Source organism: Amyelois transitella, chromosome 25 (genome assembly GCF_032362555.1).
Source record: "Amyelois transitella isolate CPQ chromosome 25, ilAmyTran1.1, whole genome shotgun sequence".
NCBI classification, from domain to species: domain Eukaryota; kingdom Metazoa; phylum Arthropoda; class Insecta; order Lepidoptera; family Pyralidae; genus Amyelois; species Amyelois transitella.
This window is the reverse complement of record NC_083528.1, coordinates 2,855,779-2,872,678: the sequence shown is the minus strand read 5'-3', so window position 1 is coordinate 2,872,678 and position 16,900 is coordinate 2,855,779. Positions and strand designations below refer to the sequence as shown.

The 16,900-nt window shown below is 42.9% G+C and overlaps 1 protein-coding gene across 9 annotated transcripts in view; it reads left to right on the top strand.

Moving 5' to 3' along the window:
- The window catches only part of LOC106138038 (twitchin), a 112,986-nt gene that overhangs the window by 74,339 nt on the left and 21,747 nt on the right, over positions 1-16,900 (top strand). For all 9 annotated transcript variants that reach the window (XM_060951494.1, XM_060951495.1, XM_060951489.1 and 6 more), the window contains 19 exons: positions 581-763; positions 1,007-5,593; positions 5,868-6,086; positions 6,404-6,571; positions 6,895-7,197; positions 7,579-7,773; positions 8,237-8,441; positions 8,888-9,046; positions 9,875-10,072; positions 10,788-10,931; positions 11,702-11,911; positions 12,199-12,554; positions 12,877-12,997; positions 13,447-13,644; positions 13,859-13,978; positions 14,432-14,596; positions 15,231-15,401; positions 15,926-16,042; positions 16,447-16,612. In XM_060951494.1, coding sequence (XP_060807477.1) covers positions 581-763; positions 1,007-5,593; positions 5,868-6,086; positions 6,404-6,571; positions 6,895-7,197; positions 7,579-7,773; positions 8,237-8,441; positions 8,888-9,046; positions 9,875-10,072; positions 10,788-10,931; positions 11,702-11,911; positions 12,199-12,554; positions 12,877-12,997; positions 13,447-13,644; positions 13,859-13,978; positions 14,432-14,596; positions 15,231-15,401; positions 15,926-16,042; positions 16,447-16,612 — 7,985 coding nt within the window. The remainder of the gene's footprint in view (positions 1-580; positions 764-1,006; positions 5,594-5,867; positions 6,087-6,403; positions 6,572-6,894; positions 7,198-7,578; positions 7,774-8,236; positions 8,442-8,887; positions 9,047-9,874; positions 10,073-10,787; positions 10,932-11,701; positions 11,912-12,198; positions 12,555-12,876; positions 12,998-13,446; positions 13,645-13,858; positions 13,979-14,431; positions 14,597-15,230; positions 15,402-15,925; positions 16,043-16,446; positions 16,613-16,900) is intronic.

Here is a 16,900-nt window from a genome sequence, read left to right as displayed (position 1 = left end):
GTCGTAAAAGGCGATTAAGGGATAGGCTTACAAACTTGGGATTCTTTTTTAGGCGATGGGCTAACAACCTGTCACTTTTTAAATCTCAATTCTATCATTAAGCCAAATAGCCATGAACATGGCCATTCAGTCTTTTCAAGACTGGTGGCTCTGTCTACCCCGCAAGGGATATAGACGTGACCATATGTATGTATGTATACTGACGTAATTTGTCGAAATCGTCTATCACTGGAAGAAAGGGACAATCGGGGAAAAGTATATTTAGTGAACGGGAAATTTAAGGACTTTAGGAACTAAATGGACATTCTCGTAAAGAGACCTAACGTGTCGAGATAGTCTATTTTTCTTGGGTAAAATTGGCTACAGGAATTACACTAGAATATTCGTCTTAAATTAAAAATATGAGATATTTATTAAATAATATATTTAACTGATTCAGGAGACCAAAAAGTCAAGACATTTAAAAAAAAAAGATACCCTGTAGATTAGATAAAAAATTGTTGATATACATTATCATGATTTTTCATACATTTCCAAAAACTTAAAATGAACCATAAATTAACATACGATATTTTCACAGATCGAAGGCGATGTAACATCCGGCAAAGTTCCGGACCTAATCGAAGGCAACACGTACGAGTTCCGTGTCCGGGCCGTCAACAAAGCCGGTCCGGGAGTGCCCAGCGACAGTACCGCCCCCCACCTCGCCAGACCCAAGAACCTGGCTCCACATATCGACAGAAACTTCATGTTTGATATCAAGGTATATTTCTCGCACTATTAGTGAGAGATCTGTTTATAACACTCGGTTTAGAGTTATAAATCGTGAATAAAGCCGTGTCCGGGAATTTTAAAAAGAACATTTCAAAATTTTGACTTTATTAAACCTTATTCGGATTATTATATTTTCTTTCTGCTATTTTAAAACGAGATATACGTTTGCCGTTGAAAAATACAGTAAATTCTGTACTCAAAAATTAAATAAATTTTCACCTTTGTCTTTCAGGTCAAGGCCGGCCAGAACTTCGAGCTGGACGTCCCAGTGGCGGGAGAACCCACCCCCACAAAGGAATGGACCCACGGCGACAACATCGTCATCAACACCGACCGCGTCAAGATCACCAACGACGCGCACACTACCAAGTTCCGAGTCATCGACGCCAAACGCGCTGATGCCGGATCTTACACACTCAAAGCCAAAAACCACAATGGAACAGACACTGCCACTGTTAAAGTCGTTGTTCTGGATGTACCCTTACCACCAGAGGGTCCACTAAGAGCCGATGACATCACCAAATCCGGCTGCACGTTGCGCTGGAAACCGCCCAAGGATGACGGCGGAAGCGAAATCACGCACTATGTCGTCGAGAAAATGGATCAAGAGAACTTGCGGTGGATCCCGGCAGGCGAAGTCCAAGCTTGCAGCATCAGAATCGACCATCTCATCGAAGGTCACGACTACAACTTCAGGGTACGCGCTGTCAACAAGCAAGGCGAATCGCAGCCTCTTATTGGCCACGAACCCGTTACGGCTAAAGATCCCTATGGAACCCCAGACAAACCTGGAACACCGGTCGTTAAAGACTGGGACAAGGATCATATGGACCTGGAATGGGTGCCACCGAAGAAGGATGGCGGATCACCCATCACTGGTTACATTGTCGAGGCCAAGAAGCGTTACGGACCTTGGGAAGTCGCCGCTACCGTACCAGGAAACCAGACCACTGCCACTGTGCCCGGCTTGACCGAAGGCGAAGAATACGAGTTCAGAATCATCGCCGTTAACAAGGCAGGAAATGGCGAGCCTAGTGACGCATCCACACCTCAAGTCGCTAAGGCCAGATTCTGCGCACCGCACTTTGACAAAATGCTTTTGGCTGACAAGACAGTCAAAGCTGGTCAAAGAATACAGTACGAAATCCCTATTGAGGCCGCGCCGAAACCGACGGTCGAATGGCAGATCAACGGAAAGGTCGTTCATCCCAACGATCATATCGATATCCAAGTTATGCACAACAGGGTCATTCTAGACATTCCATTCTCTGTCAGAGCTGACGGAGGCGTTTACAAACTGACCCTCAAGAACGACCTTGGAGTGTGCTCAGGAGCTGCCCAAGTCACTGTATTGGACAAGCCTTCGAGGCCGGAAAAACCTTTGGTCGTTTCAGACGTCACGAAAGATTCTTGCTCACTTACTTGGAAGGTACCTTTGGACGACGGCGGATCACCGATCTTGCATTACGTCATTGAAAAGATGGATTTGACACGTGGAACCTGGTCTGACGCCGGAATGAGTACTTTCCTCTCTCACCAAGTGACCAGATTGATCCACATGAAGGAATATCTATTTAGGGTTAGCGCTGTTAACGCTATTGGTCAATCTGAGCCATTAGAATTAGACCGCGCGATTGTGGCTAAGAATGAATTCGATGAACCGTCGGCGCCTGGCAAACCCGAGGCGACTGACTGGTCCAAAGACCACGTGGACTTACAATGGACGACGCCTAAATCTGATGGCGGCTCGCCTATCACTGGCTACATCATTCAAAAGAAGGAGAAAGGAAGCCCCTATTGGGTTAACGCAGTGCACGTCCCAGCCAATAAGAATAAGGCTACGGTACCTGATTTGGTTGAAGGCCAAGATTATGAATTTAGAGTTATCGCAGTTAACCAAGCAGGCCAATCAGAGCCTAGCGAGCCTTCAGATATCATTACAGCTAAAGATAGATTTGTGGCGCCAAAGATCATTACGCCACTTAAAGAAATCCGCATCAAGGCCGGACTTATCTTCCATTTGGACGTGGACTTTATTGGAGAGCCTACTCCTGAGGTTAAATGGACTTGCGATGGCAAACCAGTTCTATCAAATGAGAGGACAACAGTCACATCTGTCGGTCATCACACGATTATCCATACGGTGAACTGCAAGCGATCAGATGCAGGCAAATACCATTTAATGTTGAAGAACGACTCTGGATCGGACGAAGGCAGTTTCGACCTTATTGTTCTGGATGTACCGGCTCCACCACAGCCACCATTCGAATACGAAGAAATCACGGCTCAGTCCGTCACATTATCTTGGAAACCACCTAAGGATAATGGCGGTAGTGAACTGACAGCTTACGTCATTGAAAAGAGAGATCTCACCCACGGCGGTGGATGGGTACCGGCTGTTACGTATATCAATCCTAAATTCAACCACGCTACTGTACCCAGACTTCAAGAGGGAACTAAGTATGAGTTTAGAGTATTCGCTGAGAATTTACAAGGACGTTCTGAGCCTCTGGTAACAGACAGGGCTGTTGTCGCTAAGAACCAATACACAGTACCTGGTAAGCCTGGTAAACCAGAGTTGGTGTCCGCTGATAAAGACCACATTAAGATCAAATGGTCTTCGCCTATTTCCAACGGTGGGTCGAACATACTTGGTTACGACGTTGAGAGACGAGATAAGGCAAGTGGCCGCTGGATAAAACTGAATAAGGACCCTGTCAAATTCAACGAATATGAAGACGACCGAGTTCAAGATGGCCACCAATACGAATATAGAGTGTCGGCAGTTAACGCTGCAGGCCCTGGTCAACCTTCGGATCCTTCAAATGTGTTCATCGCCAAGCCTATGAAGGAGAAACCAAAACTACACTTAGACCATCTCATCGGGCGTAAGGTCAAAGTCCGTGCTGGCGAACCTATTAATATTAACATTCCAATTTCTGGTGCTCCCACACCAACCATCTCCTGGACCAAGGGATCGATCCCGCTTGTACCATCGCACAGACTTTCGACAGAGACAAAGAACGATGAGACTAAATTCTCCATTGAAAAATCTACAAGAGACGACGCTGGAAAATACACGATCACAGCCAGCAATGCACATGGTAAAGATTCTGCCGATATTGAAGTTATCGTCGTCGACAAGCCAGGAGTGCCTAAAGGACCTCTTATTTGCACTCCTGTCACACACGACTCCATCAGTCTCACATGGAACCCGCCGACGGACGACGGCGGCAGCGAAATCACCGGATACGTCGTCGAAGTGGCAGAATTTGGTGTCAACGATTGGCGAACAGTCGCCGGTTTCTGTCCGAAGTGCTCGTTCACTGTCAAGAACTTGACTGAAGGCAAGAAATATCTGTTCAGAGTACGCGCTGAGAACTTGTACGGAGTTTCCGATCCTTTGGAGAGCAAACCTGTTGTTGCGAAGTCTCCATTCGATCCTCCAGATGCGCCTGACACACCTAAGATTACCGGATACAGCGCTAATAGCTGCTCTCTGGAATGGCAGCCACCTGCGAACTGCGGCGGTAAGCCCATCACTGGTTATTACGTTGAGAAGAGAGAACGCGGAGGTGATTGGGTCAAGGTCAACAACTACCCTACACCTAATACGTGTTACACAGTATCGGACTTGCGCGAAGGAAACCGATATGAATTCCGCGTCATTGCAGTTAACGAAGCTGGTCCTGGTAAACCCAGCAAACCAACCGAACCGATTACAGCCCAGACTCAACGCCTTAAGCCCAGTGCTCCAGAGGCGCCTAAACCTGACAGAGTTACTAAGGATTCTGTCACATTATCATGGAGACCGCCAAAGAGCGATGGCGGAGCTAAGATTAAGGGTTACATAATCCAACAGAAGGCTAAGGGCGACAAGGACTGGAAGGACGTCAACGATGTTCCAATCCCGAGCCTTGTGCATACCATTCCTAAACTCAAGGAGGGTGAAGAATATCAATTCCGAGTCATTGCAGTCAACGACGTTGGACGCTCAGATCCAAGCAAGCCAACATCAGACATCACAATTGCTGAACAGCCTAATAAGCCTTGCATGGATCTCAGTGGAGTCAGGGATATTACTGTTCGTGCTGGAGAAGACTTCTCTATCCACGTGCCATACACAGGATTCCCGCAACCGACCGCTTCTTGGTTCGCTGAAGATAATCCTCTTGATGTCGACGGAGACTCAAGAATGACGCAGAAGATTACACCAGAATCTGCGTCACTCGTTGTCAAGAACGCCAAACGTTCTGATGGCGGACAATACAGGCTACAACTTCGCAATCCATCGGGTTACGATACAGCTACGATCAATGTACGAGTGCTGGATAGACCTGGCAAGCCAGAGAACCTTCGCGCTGACGAATTCGAGGGTGAAGCTCTCACGTTGTACTGGAACCCCCCGAAAGACAATGGTGGTGGTGAAATTACCAACTACGTGGTTGAAAAACGCGAAGCGCGTACGCCTAACTGGACTAAAGTATCCGGATACGTAACCACTCCGTTCTTACGCGTGAAGAACTTGGCTGTTGGAAGGGATTATGAGTTCAGGGTAATGGCTGAGAATCAATACGGTCAATCGGACCCTGTTCAGACAACTGAGCCTATTAAGGCGAGACATCCATTCGACGCGCCTGGTGCCCCTGGAGCGCCAAGGTCCGTGGAGACCACGGAGTCCAGTATTACCATCACCTGGACCAAGCCAAGGCACGATGGTGGCTCTCCTATCACGGGTTACGTCGTAGAAAAGAGACTGATCACGGAAGACAAATGGACGAAGGCGTCTCATGCGCATATACCCGACACTACTTACAAGGTAAGGATGATATTATGTTACTTTATTTGCTAAACCTTCGCGTATATTAATGGCTTTTATTATTGTCATATTAGTTCAATTGTACCCTAAGTTTTTGGCCGTTTTTACTACAATTTAGTGAAAGCAATTGAGATCAAATGCCTTACATGTAATTTAGTTTTTACTGAGTACCTTACTTCAAAAAAAGGGTACGTAAAATCATCTGTTACTCATGAGTTTTGTTTTGATGTACTCAATGCGTCTACTTACTTTAACTTTAACTTAATTTCTTAAGGTGACGGGTCTAATCGAGAACCATGAATACGAGTTCCGCGTGGCCGCCATCAACGCGGCCGGCCAAGGACCATACTCCCAGTCGTCAGACGCCATCAGAGCCTGTGCCCCACCGAACTGCCCCAGGATCACCAGCGACTTGAGTCTGAGAGACATCACGGTCATCGCTGGAGAGGAGATCAAGATCACCGTGCCCTTCACAGGCAACCCGAGGCCTAAGGTAGTTGTGATAATTCTTCTCAACTTATTTGTATATTATACATATATTGAGAATTATCAGCGATTTGAGTCTAAAAGTTACGTTATCAGATGCCATCTTAGACACCTATTACTTTTTTTCTTTATTATCCTAAGTTAATGTTTTTAAAGTATTTCCTACACTAAAAAAGGAATCTAAATGCCTTTTCAGATTTTAAGTTCAGTTGTTTCGGTAGTCTCATTAATTCGCGACGAAAATACTTTTATTACAGTCTACATCCCGAAAGAGGGTTAATGTATTTGTTTTTTGATATTGTACTAACATACATATTTATTCAGGTGTCCTGGATGGTGAACAACGAGGAAGTATTCCCTGACGCCCGGATTCGCTTCGTGACGTCAGACATTGACACCGTCTTCCTCAACTCGTGCGCCAAGAGATCAGACACCGGCTCCTATACTATACAGCTGATCAACAGCGAGGGCTCCGATAGTGCCACTTGCAGAGTAAGTAGTTTTGAGTAGTGTCCTGGGTTCGATTTCCAACTCATTTTGAGGTTATTTTGCAGTTGTAGGTGTGTCATGATTAATGTTCGTATTATTGGTTGAGCCTATCGTACTTTGCTAAAAAAAAAGAATTTGTGCATATATTAAAGAGAATTTGTTTATAAAAATATTTTTTTTAAATAAATATCGTATTTGAAATAATTAGAACTAAATCTTTTTATGTAATAATGTCGATATCATTTAGGTATATGTTCTACTTCGAAATCGCTTTGAATACTATACAGATTTCCGATCAAATTACAAACAAAACCTTCAATTTCCAGGTGCTAGTGGTAGACAAGCCTTCTCCACCAGTGGGTCCTCTCGATGCCTACGACATCACCCCAGACACATGCACGTTATCCTGGAGACCGCCCCTCGATGATGGCGGCTCCCCCATCACCAACTACGTGGTGGAGAAGATGGACGGAAGCGGAGTGTGGACCAAGATATCTTCCTTCGTCAGGAATTGCCATTACAATGTGATGGGCTTGGAGCCTAATAGGAAGTACACCTTCAGGGTTAGGGCGGAGAATCAGTACGGAGTGTCAGATCCTCTGACCATGGACGATTCTATCACTGCTAAGGTAAATATTAGAATAGATCTATAAAATTAACATTTTCAGAGGAAAGGCGTGAGTTTTGTTCATCAATGACAAAATAAATACATATATACATATGGTATCCCTTGTTGGGTAGACAGAGCCAATAGTTTGAAAAGACTGATTGGCAACGTTCAGCTATTGGGCTTAATGATAGAATTGAGATTCAAATAGTGAAAGGTAGCTAGCCCATCGCCTAAAAAAAGAGAAGCTATATAAAATAATATAAGGGATAGCCCTTAGTCGCCTTTTACGACGTTCATGGGAAAGAGATGGAGTTCCTATTCTTTTTGGATGATGCCGAGAACTTTACGGCACAATTGTTGTACGTCAAATAATTGTTGAATAACTAAATAACCTTTACAGTTCCCCTTCACGATCCCCGATCCCCCGGGAACCCCTCGGGTCACGGACTGGGACGGCTCCACAGCCACCGTGGTATGGGATAGACCAAGATCCGATGGTGGGGCCAGGATACAGGGATACAAGCTCGAATTCAGAGACGTGCAGGACGGCATCTGGAATGGCGCCGATTATCTGGTCAAGGACTGTAATTATCAGGTGAGGAAATCAACTAAAAGGTACAGAATCTTTGCAATAGTTGTGGAGAAATAAAATCTTCGCAATTCTAAAGGCGTGACTATATCCTTCTGTTACTCGCAATAATTATTGTACTAACTGTTTTACCTTCATTTAGCAGTCTGTAGCGTAGTACAACTTTCATTTCTCTTTTATTGTAACTTACTATGTCGCTTTTCATACATATACATATAATAACAGTCTTGACATACTTGATACTTTAGCTGAACGTGGCCTACGTTCAGCTAAATGATAGAATTGAGATTCAGTTATTTTGTAAAATGACCCTTATGATACAGTTAATTGGTTCTTTGTTTTGTCTTCTTGTACGATAGAGTTCGGTTTTTCTATTAAATATATATAGATTTTTCGTCACATTTAGTTCAGAAATTGCTTAACGCACCACTAAAGTTCTTAAACCCTAATAAATTTTTTCCTCCTTCAGGCTTACAACTTAGAAGCCGGCCACGAGTACGAGTTCCGCGTGCGCGCGAAGAACGCCGCGGGCTGGAGCAAGCACTCGGCGTCGTCGTCCGGCTTCCGCGTGCGGCCGCGCTGCGGGCCCCCGCTGGCGCCCCGCGCGCCCCGCGTGGCCCGCGTCGGCAGGAACTACGTGGACCTCAGCTGGGACCCGCCCTCTAGCGACGGAGGTATGGACTAATATCACTGTTCTAATATAGGTCTCAGCTCGGATGCGCCATTTGATGGCAAAAGTTCGTACTAAAATAAACTAATCTGTGAGGACCTATAATTGACCATTTGTTTTACATATGTGACGCTATTTTTTGTAAACGGTTGTTGGTCTTCCAAATAAATAAATAAACAATGTTGAAATACCTTATGATTATGACCAATACGACTGCAGGAATAGTGGCAAGAGAGGCAATAAATCTGAACTGAGTCTGATACGAATTTATAGAAACTTTTTTATTATTTCAAAGAACAAGTCAAGAGTATCCGAAACCGACGCGCTTGCATGAAGTGAGCTATGAATGTAAAGAAGTATACAGGAAGTGGCAAGATCTCTGCCTACTACTCTGGGAAAGAGGCGTGATTAATGTATACTCATAATAAACCGTACGTTTCTAACGCACAGGCTCCCGCGTAACCGGCTACATCATCGAGCGCCGCGACGTCGGCGGCTCGGTGTGGGTGAAGTGCAACGACTACAATGTCCAGGACACCACCTTCACCGCTATGAACCTGGGGGAGAAGGCCGATTACGAGTTCAGGATTATAGCTGTCAATGCCGCGGGTGATTATCACTTTTTATCATGACATAAAAGGACAAATATAGTAGTTGCCTTTACACTAACCGCAATGCTTTGCAAGCTATCGTTTAATATAACTGCAATTAATTTCGGAGAAATGGGGATTACGAGGTCAATCACTTCGAATCATAAAGAAATCTTTGCAGTGACTCGCAAATTACATACATACATTAATATGGTCACGTCTGTGTCCCTTGCGGGGTAGACAGAGCCAAAAATCTTGAAAAGATTGAATGGCCACGTTCAGCTTTTTGGCTTAATGATAGAATTGAGATTCAAATAGTGACAGGTTGCTAGCCCATCGCCTAAAAGAAGAATCCCAAGTTTATAAGCCTACCCCTTAGTCGCCTCTTACGACATCCATAGGAGAGAGATGGAGTGGTCCTATTCTTTCTTCTATTGGTGCCGGGAACTACGGGAAACACGGCACGGCATTTAATATAACTGCAATTAATTTCGGAGAAATGGGGATTACGAGGTCAATCACTTCGAATCATAAAGAAATCTTTGCAGTGACTCGCAAAATCAAGTCGGCCGAATAAAAAAAAAAACATAGTAAAGTGTTGTTGTTGTGTTGGGGAATTTAAGTTTTTCTATAGCCTTTATAGCTTATAACCTAGCATCTCATACCAGACCATGGTACATCTTCAGCTATTATAATCTCTATTCGCTACCTTAACTCGTTAAACATCTGTATAACACTTCTAATTGTGCTCCTTTTTCCAAGTCACGAATTTATGTGCCATCCTTACAAAAAGATATCAGCTAGACCTATCCTGCTCAGATTAATTGACCAAATCAACCTCTCACAGGCAAATCGGAGCCGTCATCGTGCACCACCCCGGTTAGAACCGGCGAGGAGATCGGCGGCACCAGGCCCGAGTGGGTGAAGATGATCCCCCCCCACATGTGCGCCCCGCTCGGCCGCCCCTTCACTATTGAGTGCGTGGCCACGGGCAACCCGGTACCCACCGGCAGGTGGCTCAGGAATGGCAGGGAGATTGTTCTGGGTGAGCCTTTTTTTTTGGACAAATTACACAGATTGAGTTAGCCTCGAAGTAAGTTCGAAACTTGTGTTACGAGATACTAACTCAACGATACTATATTTTATAATAAATACTAATGCAGATAAACATCCAAGACCCAGGCTTTGTGGTGGGAGGGTTCTGTCGGTGATATGTCAATACAATTTACCTAATACTAGCAGTGCCAGCGACTTCGTCCGCGTGAAATAGTTATTTTGTGCGTCATTGAAGCCCTCTAGGATGAAAAAAAAAGTTTTTTTTTAACATTTTCCATTATTTCTTCGCTCCTAAAATTGTAGCGTGATGTAATATAGCCTAAAACCTTCCTTGATAAATGGTCTATTCAACACAAAAATAATTTTTCAATTCGAACCAGTAGTTCTTGATATTAGCGCGTTCAAAAAAACAAACTCTTCAGCTTTATAATATTAGTATAGATGATCAACAAACAAAAATCTCAAAGAATCAATGTAAAAATGGCATCCAACAGAATTATTTAACTGCTTTTAACCGCCTAAGATATGCGTTATTATTATTTTGAAATAAATAATTAAGCATTAAAATATAAAAGTGCGTATTTAATAATGCCCGTGGTTATTATGTAATCACACATTTCACAGAGACAAAAAAACCACCTACAAGATAAATTTTCTACGAATTCCACGATTTCATCCTGTTTGTTTTTTTTTTAAATTTTCAGGAACTAGATTCATCGCGGAGTCCCGCGAAGGCACTCTCAGCCTGAACATCCTGGAGGCGACGGACGCCGACGAGGGAGACTACACTTGCGAGGCCGTCAACAACATCGGCTTCATCTACTGCACGGGACATCTTAAGATTGGCAGTGAGTTTAATTTCCATGCCGTGTCTATAATTTTTATTGTTTCAAGGAATAACGTTATACTCCTGTCTATATATGTTGAGAACTATATAATAATTGATGTAGCGGCCGTTCAGCCTCCATGGACCAACACACTCTTTGACTTGACATTTTAGATGACCAAAACTGACAAAAAGGACAATCAAAAAAATTAGACTAGACGACAATAAGACGACGCCTTGAAGAGCCAAAATTCTGTTTTATTCAGACACGATCTAACAGACTTCGGCCTGTTCAATTGCCATAGTTCAAACAATGAATATTTATTTCAATTGTTTTATCCGGGGTCTAAATATATACAAAATACCCATAAGAAGTGGGTAAGGTTATACAAAGCGACTTTCTTCTAATTTACGTGCCATTTTACACTTCTATCTATCTTGAGTTGTCCATAACCATTTAGATCGTCTAATATTTCCATCTATCTAGAAGCTTCGTTTTTAAATCTTATATATAAAATTCTCGTGTCACAATGTTTGTCTCCGTACTTCTCCGAAACGGGTTTACCGATTTTAACCAAATTTTGCATGCATATTCAGTAGTTCTGATAATCGGCTAACATCTATTTTTCATACCCCTAAATGTAAAGGGTTGTCCACATTTAATTTTTTTTTTACTACAAATTACTTATAAAATATTTATATGGCAAAACAACGTTTGCCGGGACAGCTAGTATTTTATAAGTATCCTACCACTGGTACCATCAAGTTACTAAAACAAACTCTGTATTCCAGACCCACCGCGCATCACGAGAATGCCGGGCGACCTCCACTTGCCAGAGCACGACAACACCAAGATCAAGATCCTGTACAGCGGAGACCAGCCGGCTGACGTCACGCTCACCAAGGACGGCCACAAGGTCACCGACTCGCCGCACCTCAAGTTCACCGTGTTCGATGACTACATCCTCATCTTTATCAAGGACATTTCTAAAGATGATATGGGTAAGTTTATTTTAAAATATTATTTATGGAGATGATCAATGTTATGGCTTAAAAAGGCTAGGCTTAAAAACTTGGGTTTCTTCTTTTAGGCGATGGGCTAGCAACCTGTCACTATTTGAATCTCAATTCTATCATTAAGCCATATGGCTGAACGTGGCTATTCAGTCTTTTCAAGACTGTTGGCTCTGTCTACCCCGCAAGGGATATAGACGTGACCATGTGTATGTATGTATCAATGTTATGTTTCATAGAGCACTTAAATAAAATACTCAATACCATTCCCACAGGAACTTACAAGGTTTCGATCAAGAACAACTCGGGAGAAACATCGGACACGTTCTCCGTCACCGTGACAGGGCTTCCAGGACCTCCGCAAGGCCCGTTGGAGACCACTGACATCACCAAGCACTCGTGTACCCTATCGTGGAAACCTCCCACTTACGACGGGGGTCTACCTGTTACCCACTACGTGGTGGAACGTATCGATACATCAGGAACCACGTGGATTACGATAGCTTCCTCGGTTAGGGATACGAGGTTCACGGTGCAAGGATTGACCGAGGGACAGGAGTACAACTTCAGGATACACGCCGCTAATGAGAACGGAATAGGACCGGCTTTGGAAGGCGCTAATCCGATTAAGGTGAGAATTTATTTTGTTTATCTACGTTCAGATATGTAGATCCATTTAGTTATTATGATTGAGGGAACTGAGATATTTGTGAATCAGAGAATGCCGTATAAACTATTTGTCATTTCATTAGTAGCATTTGGAAAATTTTTACAATACTCAAACATTTTGCTACCTTAGATATTAAAACATAATATTTTCCAACAAAAAAAAAAATATTTTAAGATACTAAAAAAAATATTTTAAGATAAATTTGTTTTCCATTTGTTCAAAAATAAAATAACCGGAAAGTAACTCTACTAATTGTAATTTGACGTTTGATTTGTAACAATAGGCCAAAGCACCGTTCGACCCGCCATCAGCCCCCGGCGTCCCCAAGATCCTGGAGGTGGGCGGAGACTTCGTGCACCTCGAGTGGGAGAAGCCCGCCAGCGATGGTGAGGCTAGGATACAAGGTATTATGCATTTTATATCACAAATGCATACATAATCTGCCCTCCATGATACTGTCAACATGACACACCTTATGACATAATATAGTTATTTATTTATTCAGTTCTCTGTGTGTACAGGCAAAATTCAATATTCATCTCTTCCCTCTTTGCTGGCGTTTGTCTTGATTACATCTTCACCTCTATGAAACCAACCTTTATGATCCTGGACTAATTTTACGTGAAGCGACTCCCATTTGACCTCCGCAACTTTAGCAGTGGGAACCTAAAAGTGGGAATGTATATTTGATATGATATTGACTCATATGATCACTGTTATACAATATCCAAAGATACAGGTTTCCTCACGATGTTTTCCCTTACCATAAATGTTTAAGTTGGTACTTAAACTAATACATGGGTTCTAACTCACCGGTGATATTTACTTAATATAATTTAACTATATTTCGCAGGCTACTGGGTCGACAAACGTGAAGTGGGCACGTCAACATGGCAACGTGTGAACGTCGCCTTATGTCTGCCCAACCAACTGAACTGCCCGCATTTGATCGAGGGCCGCCAGTACGAGTTCAGAGTCACGGCGCAGAACGAGGCTGGACTATCGCCGCCTAGCTCTGCTTCCCAGGAGGTCAAGGTCGTCGACCCCAAGGGTGAGTAACCTAAACTAACCGAACTACCCACACTTGATTTAGAAGTAGTCTGCAAGATTTTCGGCTTACGAATTAGAACGAAGCCGTGTTTTATGTTATAGAGAAGAAAAAACCCCAAAGTTTACACAAAATTATACTTTAATTGATGGAATGACACAAGTCACGTATTTTTTTCTTATGTTATTGTTATAGAGAAATCCTTTTCTGTTTTTAGCCGCCACGCCACCAGAGATCGTGAAGCCGCTGAAGAACGCCAACTGCATCCAGTACCACAACGCCAAGTTCCAATGCACCATCACCGGTTCACCAAAGCCTACCATCACTTGGTACAAGGGTGAGTCATCGTCATTGTCATCTCCAGGAATTCTTGAGGCTAATATCACTGGTGACATAAGGCGCTTCTCTTGGATCTTGACATAAGTAGCTGTGGAGTTATTACGGTTAATTCCACTAATAAGGTATTAAGTAAGGGTCTTAATTCTTGTTGGAACATGGAAGATGAACAACAAATGAATCTAATTTTAATGATGCAATAAGGCCGTCATTTATACATCATTTTAGCAGAAGTTAAGTTTTTTTTTGTTACAATTTATGTGCAATGAAGGGTATTCTATCCTTATAGTTATGTATATCTATGCTTTGATGACAGATAAGTTACAGTATCAGTCTGACAATTTATTTATTCGTGTGAGCAATGATTAGGTGTCACATACATCTGTCTCTCTCACCCTCCTGAGGTTACTCTCGGTCAATATGAAATCTCATAATCCTCTGCATGTCTACCCAGGTGCTCGGGAAATAACCAACGGCCCCCGCCATCGTATTTGGTCGGAAGGCGACAACCACTTCCTCACCGTGATGGACGTGTTCGGCGAGGATGCGGACGAGTACGTGTGCCGAGCTGTCAACAGGGCAGGCGTCAAGAGCACCAGGGCTGAGCTGCTCATCATGAGTGAGTTGAAGCGTACATACATACATACATACATATGGTCACGTATATATCCCTTGCGGGGTGGAGCCAGCAGTCTTGAAACGAGTGAATGGCCACATTCTGCTATTAAGATGAATGATAGAAATTAATGATAGAGTTAGAGCATGTCTACACATTAAGCCGTGTGGTTTCTGGCACCGATAGAAAATTCTTCCTCTTTTAGGCGATGGGCTAGCAACCTGTTACTGTTTTAATCTCAACTCTTAAGTGAAACAGCTGCAGTCCTGCTGTCATTTAATCAAGTTATATAAAAGAAGAATGTGAATGACTGATTGACGTATCAACGCACAGCTCAAACCGCTGGGTCTGAAATTTGACGTGTGACAAATTTTTGTGGTTAGGAAATTATGGTGATATTTCTTAAAACTCAAGCGCAGCCGCGAGCGTCCTCTTTTAAGAAATATAAGCTCAATCAATAGGTATCCCCACCTCTCTTTGTTTATCTTTTGTTGTTAAGAGCTGGCTGAGTTTTAGGGCAAATGATGTTATGTCTATAAGTTTGAAGAACTTATTATTCCTCTCGTCACAAAGTTACATAAAGGTGTATTGCTTAACACTTTTCTATAATTCTAATTATATTTTTTGCTCTCCACAGCCGCACCAAAACTGAACGTGCCACCACGGTTCCGCGTCACAGCGTACTTCGACAAGGGAGAGAACGTGGTCATCAAGATTCCATTCACCGGTCACCCCGTGCCCAAGATCACGTGGGTCAGAGAAGGAGAGGTCATTGAGTCTGGTCTTCATTACCACGTGGAGAGGAAAGGTGAGATTTTTAAGACCCCTTCAATAGTTATGCGATGGCGGTAAGGTTTTCCTATTAATAGAATAATGTCGTTTAAAAAGAGAGGTCAGAAAATTTGGTCTTAATCACCAAGAAGAGAGGAAAGGTGAGGTCGTTGAGATCCCTCCAATTGTTTATGCTGGTCATCAAGATTTCCCTGGCCACCCCCTGCGCAAGATCAAGTGGGTCAGAGAGAGAAGACTTTGAGTCGGAAATCCATTACCATGTGGAGAGGAAGGACTCTTCTCTCTTTGATGTGATACTTAAAGGTTGTTTTACCCTTCTACCTACTAAGATACCGTATGTGTAATGCTCTCCAATAGCCTCATAAGCAATGTTGACATTATTAAGTCCTCTAAAGTAGTTGTATGCAAGTGATTGAAACTCCTTTCACTATAAGTTTTAACATTCTATTCCTTTAATGCTCATGATCTCAGCAAAGAAATGGTCTTCCTCCATATTTTTTACTTTTCAACTTAATACAAACATTTTTACTTCACTTTCAGAACGCCACGCGATCTTGACGATCCGCGACGCCAGCAAACTGGACTCTGGCCCTTACCGCATCACCGCCGAGAACGAACTGGGTCAGGATTCCGCCATCATTAATGTTGAGATTAGCGGTAAGTTGATTGAACTATAACTGTATTACTTAATGCTATGGCCTTACTAGTACGAATCTATCGTTTGGAATTTACGATCTTAATAAAAAATATACTTTTATAATGCAGTGTTAGAAAGTAATCTATAAAATTGTTTATACATTGAAAAGTTTTTCAAATAGATGGCGCTGACGATGAATAAACGTCAGTAATCTAAGTTTTAATTGATTGGAGATATAAATATAACTTTGAGTCAAGGCCTTTACTCACCTTTCTTATAAGAAAGATTCAGTTTGCTAGCGATAAACAAAAAAAATTGTCGTTAATTTAAGCTTTATTTTGTCATCTAATTAAAACATTATTCACGCTATTCAAACCAATATTTTGATAACTGATCACTTATTCATAATAATTTTTTATCCCAGATCGTCCCGACCCGCCAAGATTCCCGGCCACAGACAACATAGGCGTGGACTCTCTGGCTCTAAGCTGGAAGGCACCAGTATGGGACGGCGGATCAGACATCACCAACTATCTGGTGGAGAAGAGGGAGCATCCCATGTCCAGCTGGATCCGAGTCGGGAATACCAGGTATGAGTAACTGGATTGTAATAGAAAATTCATTAAGGGAGAAGGTAAAAGGGAGGTCAGACGGGAGTCATTCTGCGTTAATGACCTGACAACTCCTGTATCATAGTTATTGTTGGTAAAATGAAACGACGATTATAAGTGATAAATAAGGACTGAATTTAATTCTTCCTTTTTGGACAGTTGGACCTCGAGATCTTACATAATATAAGTAAACCCATCTCACTCATAAGTCACCATGTCGTCATAAGAAATGACCATAGCTTATAACTTCTCCATCGATACACCCTT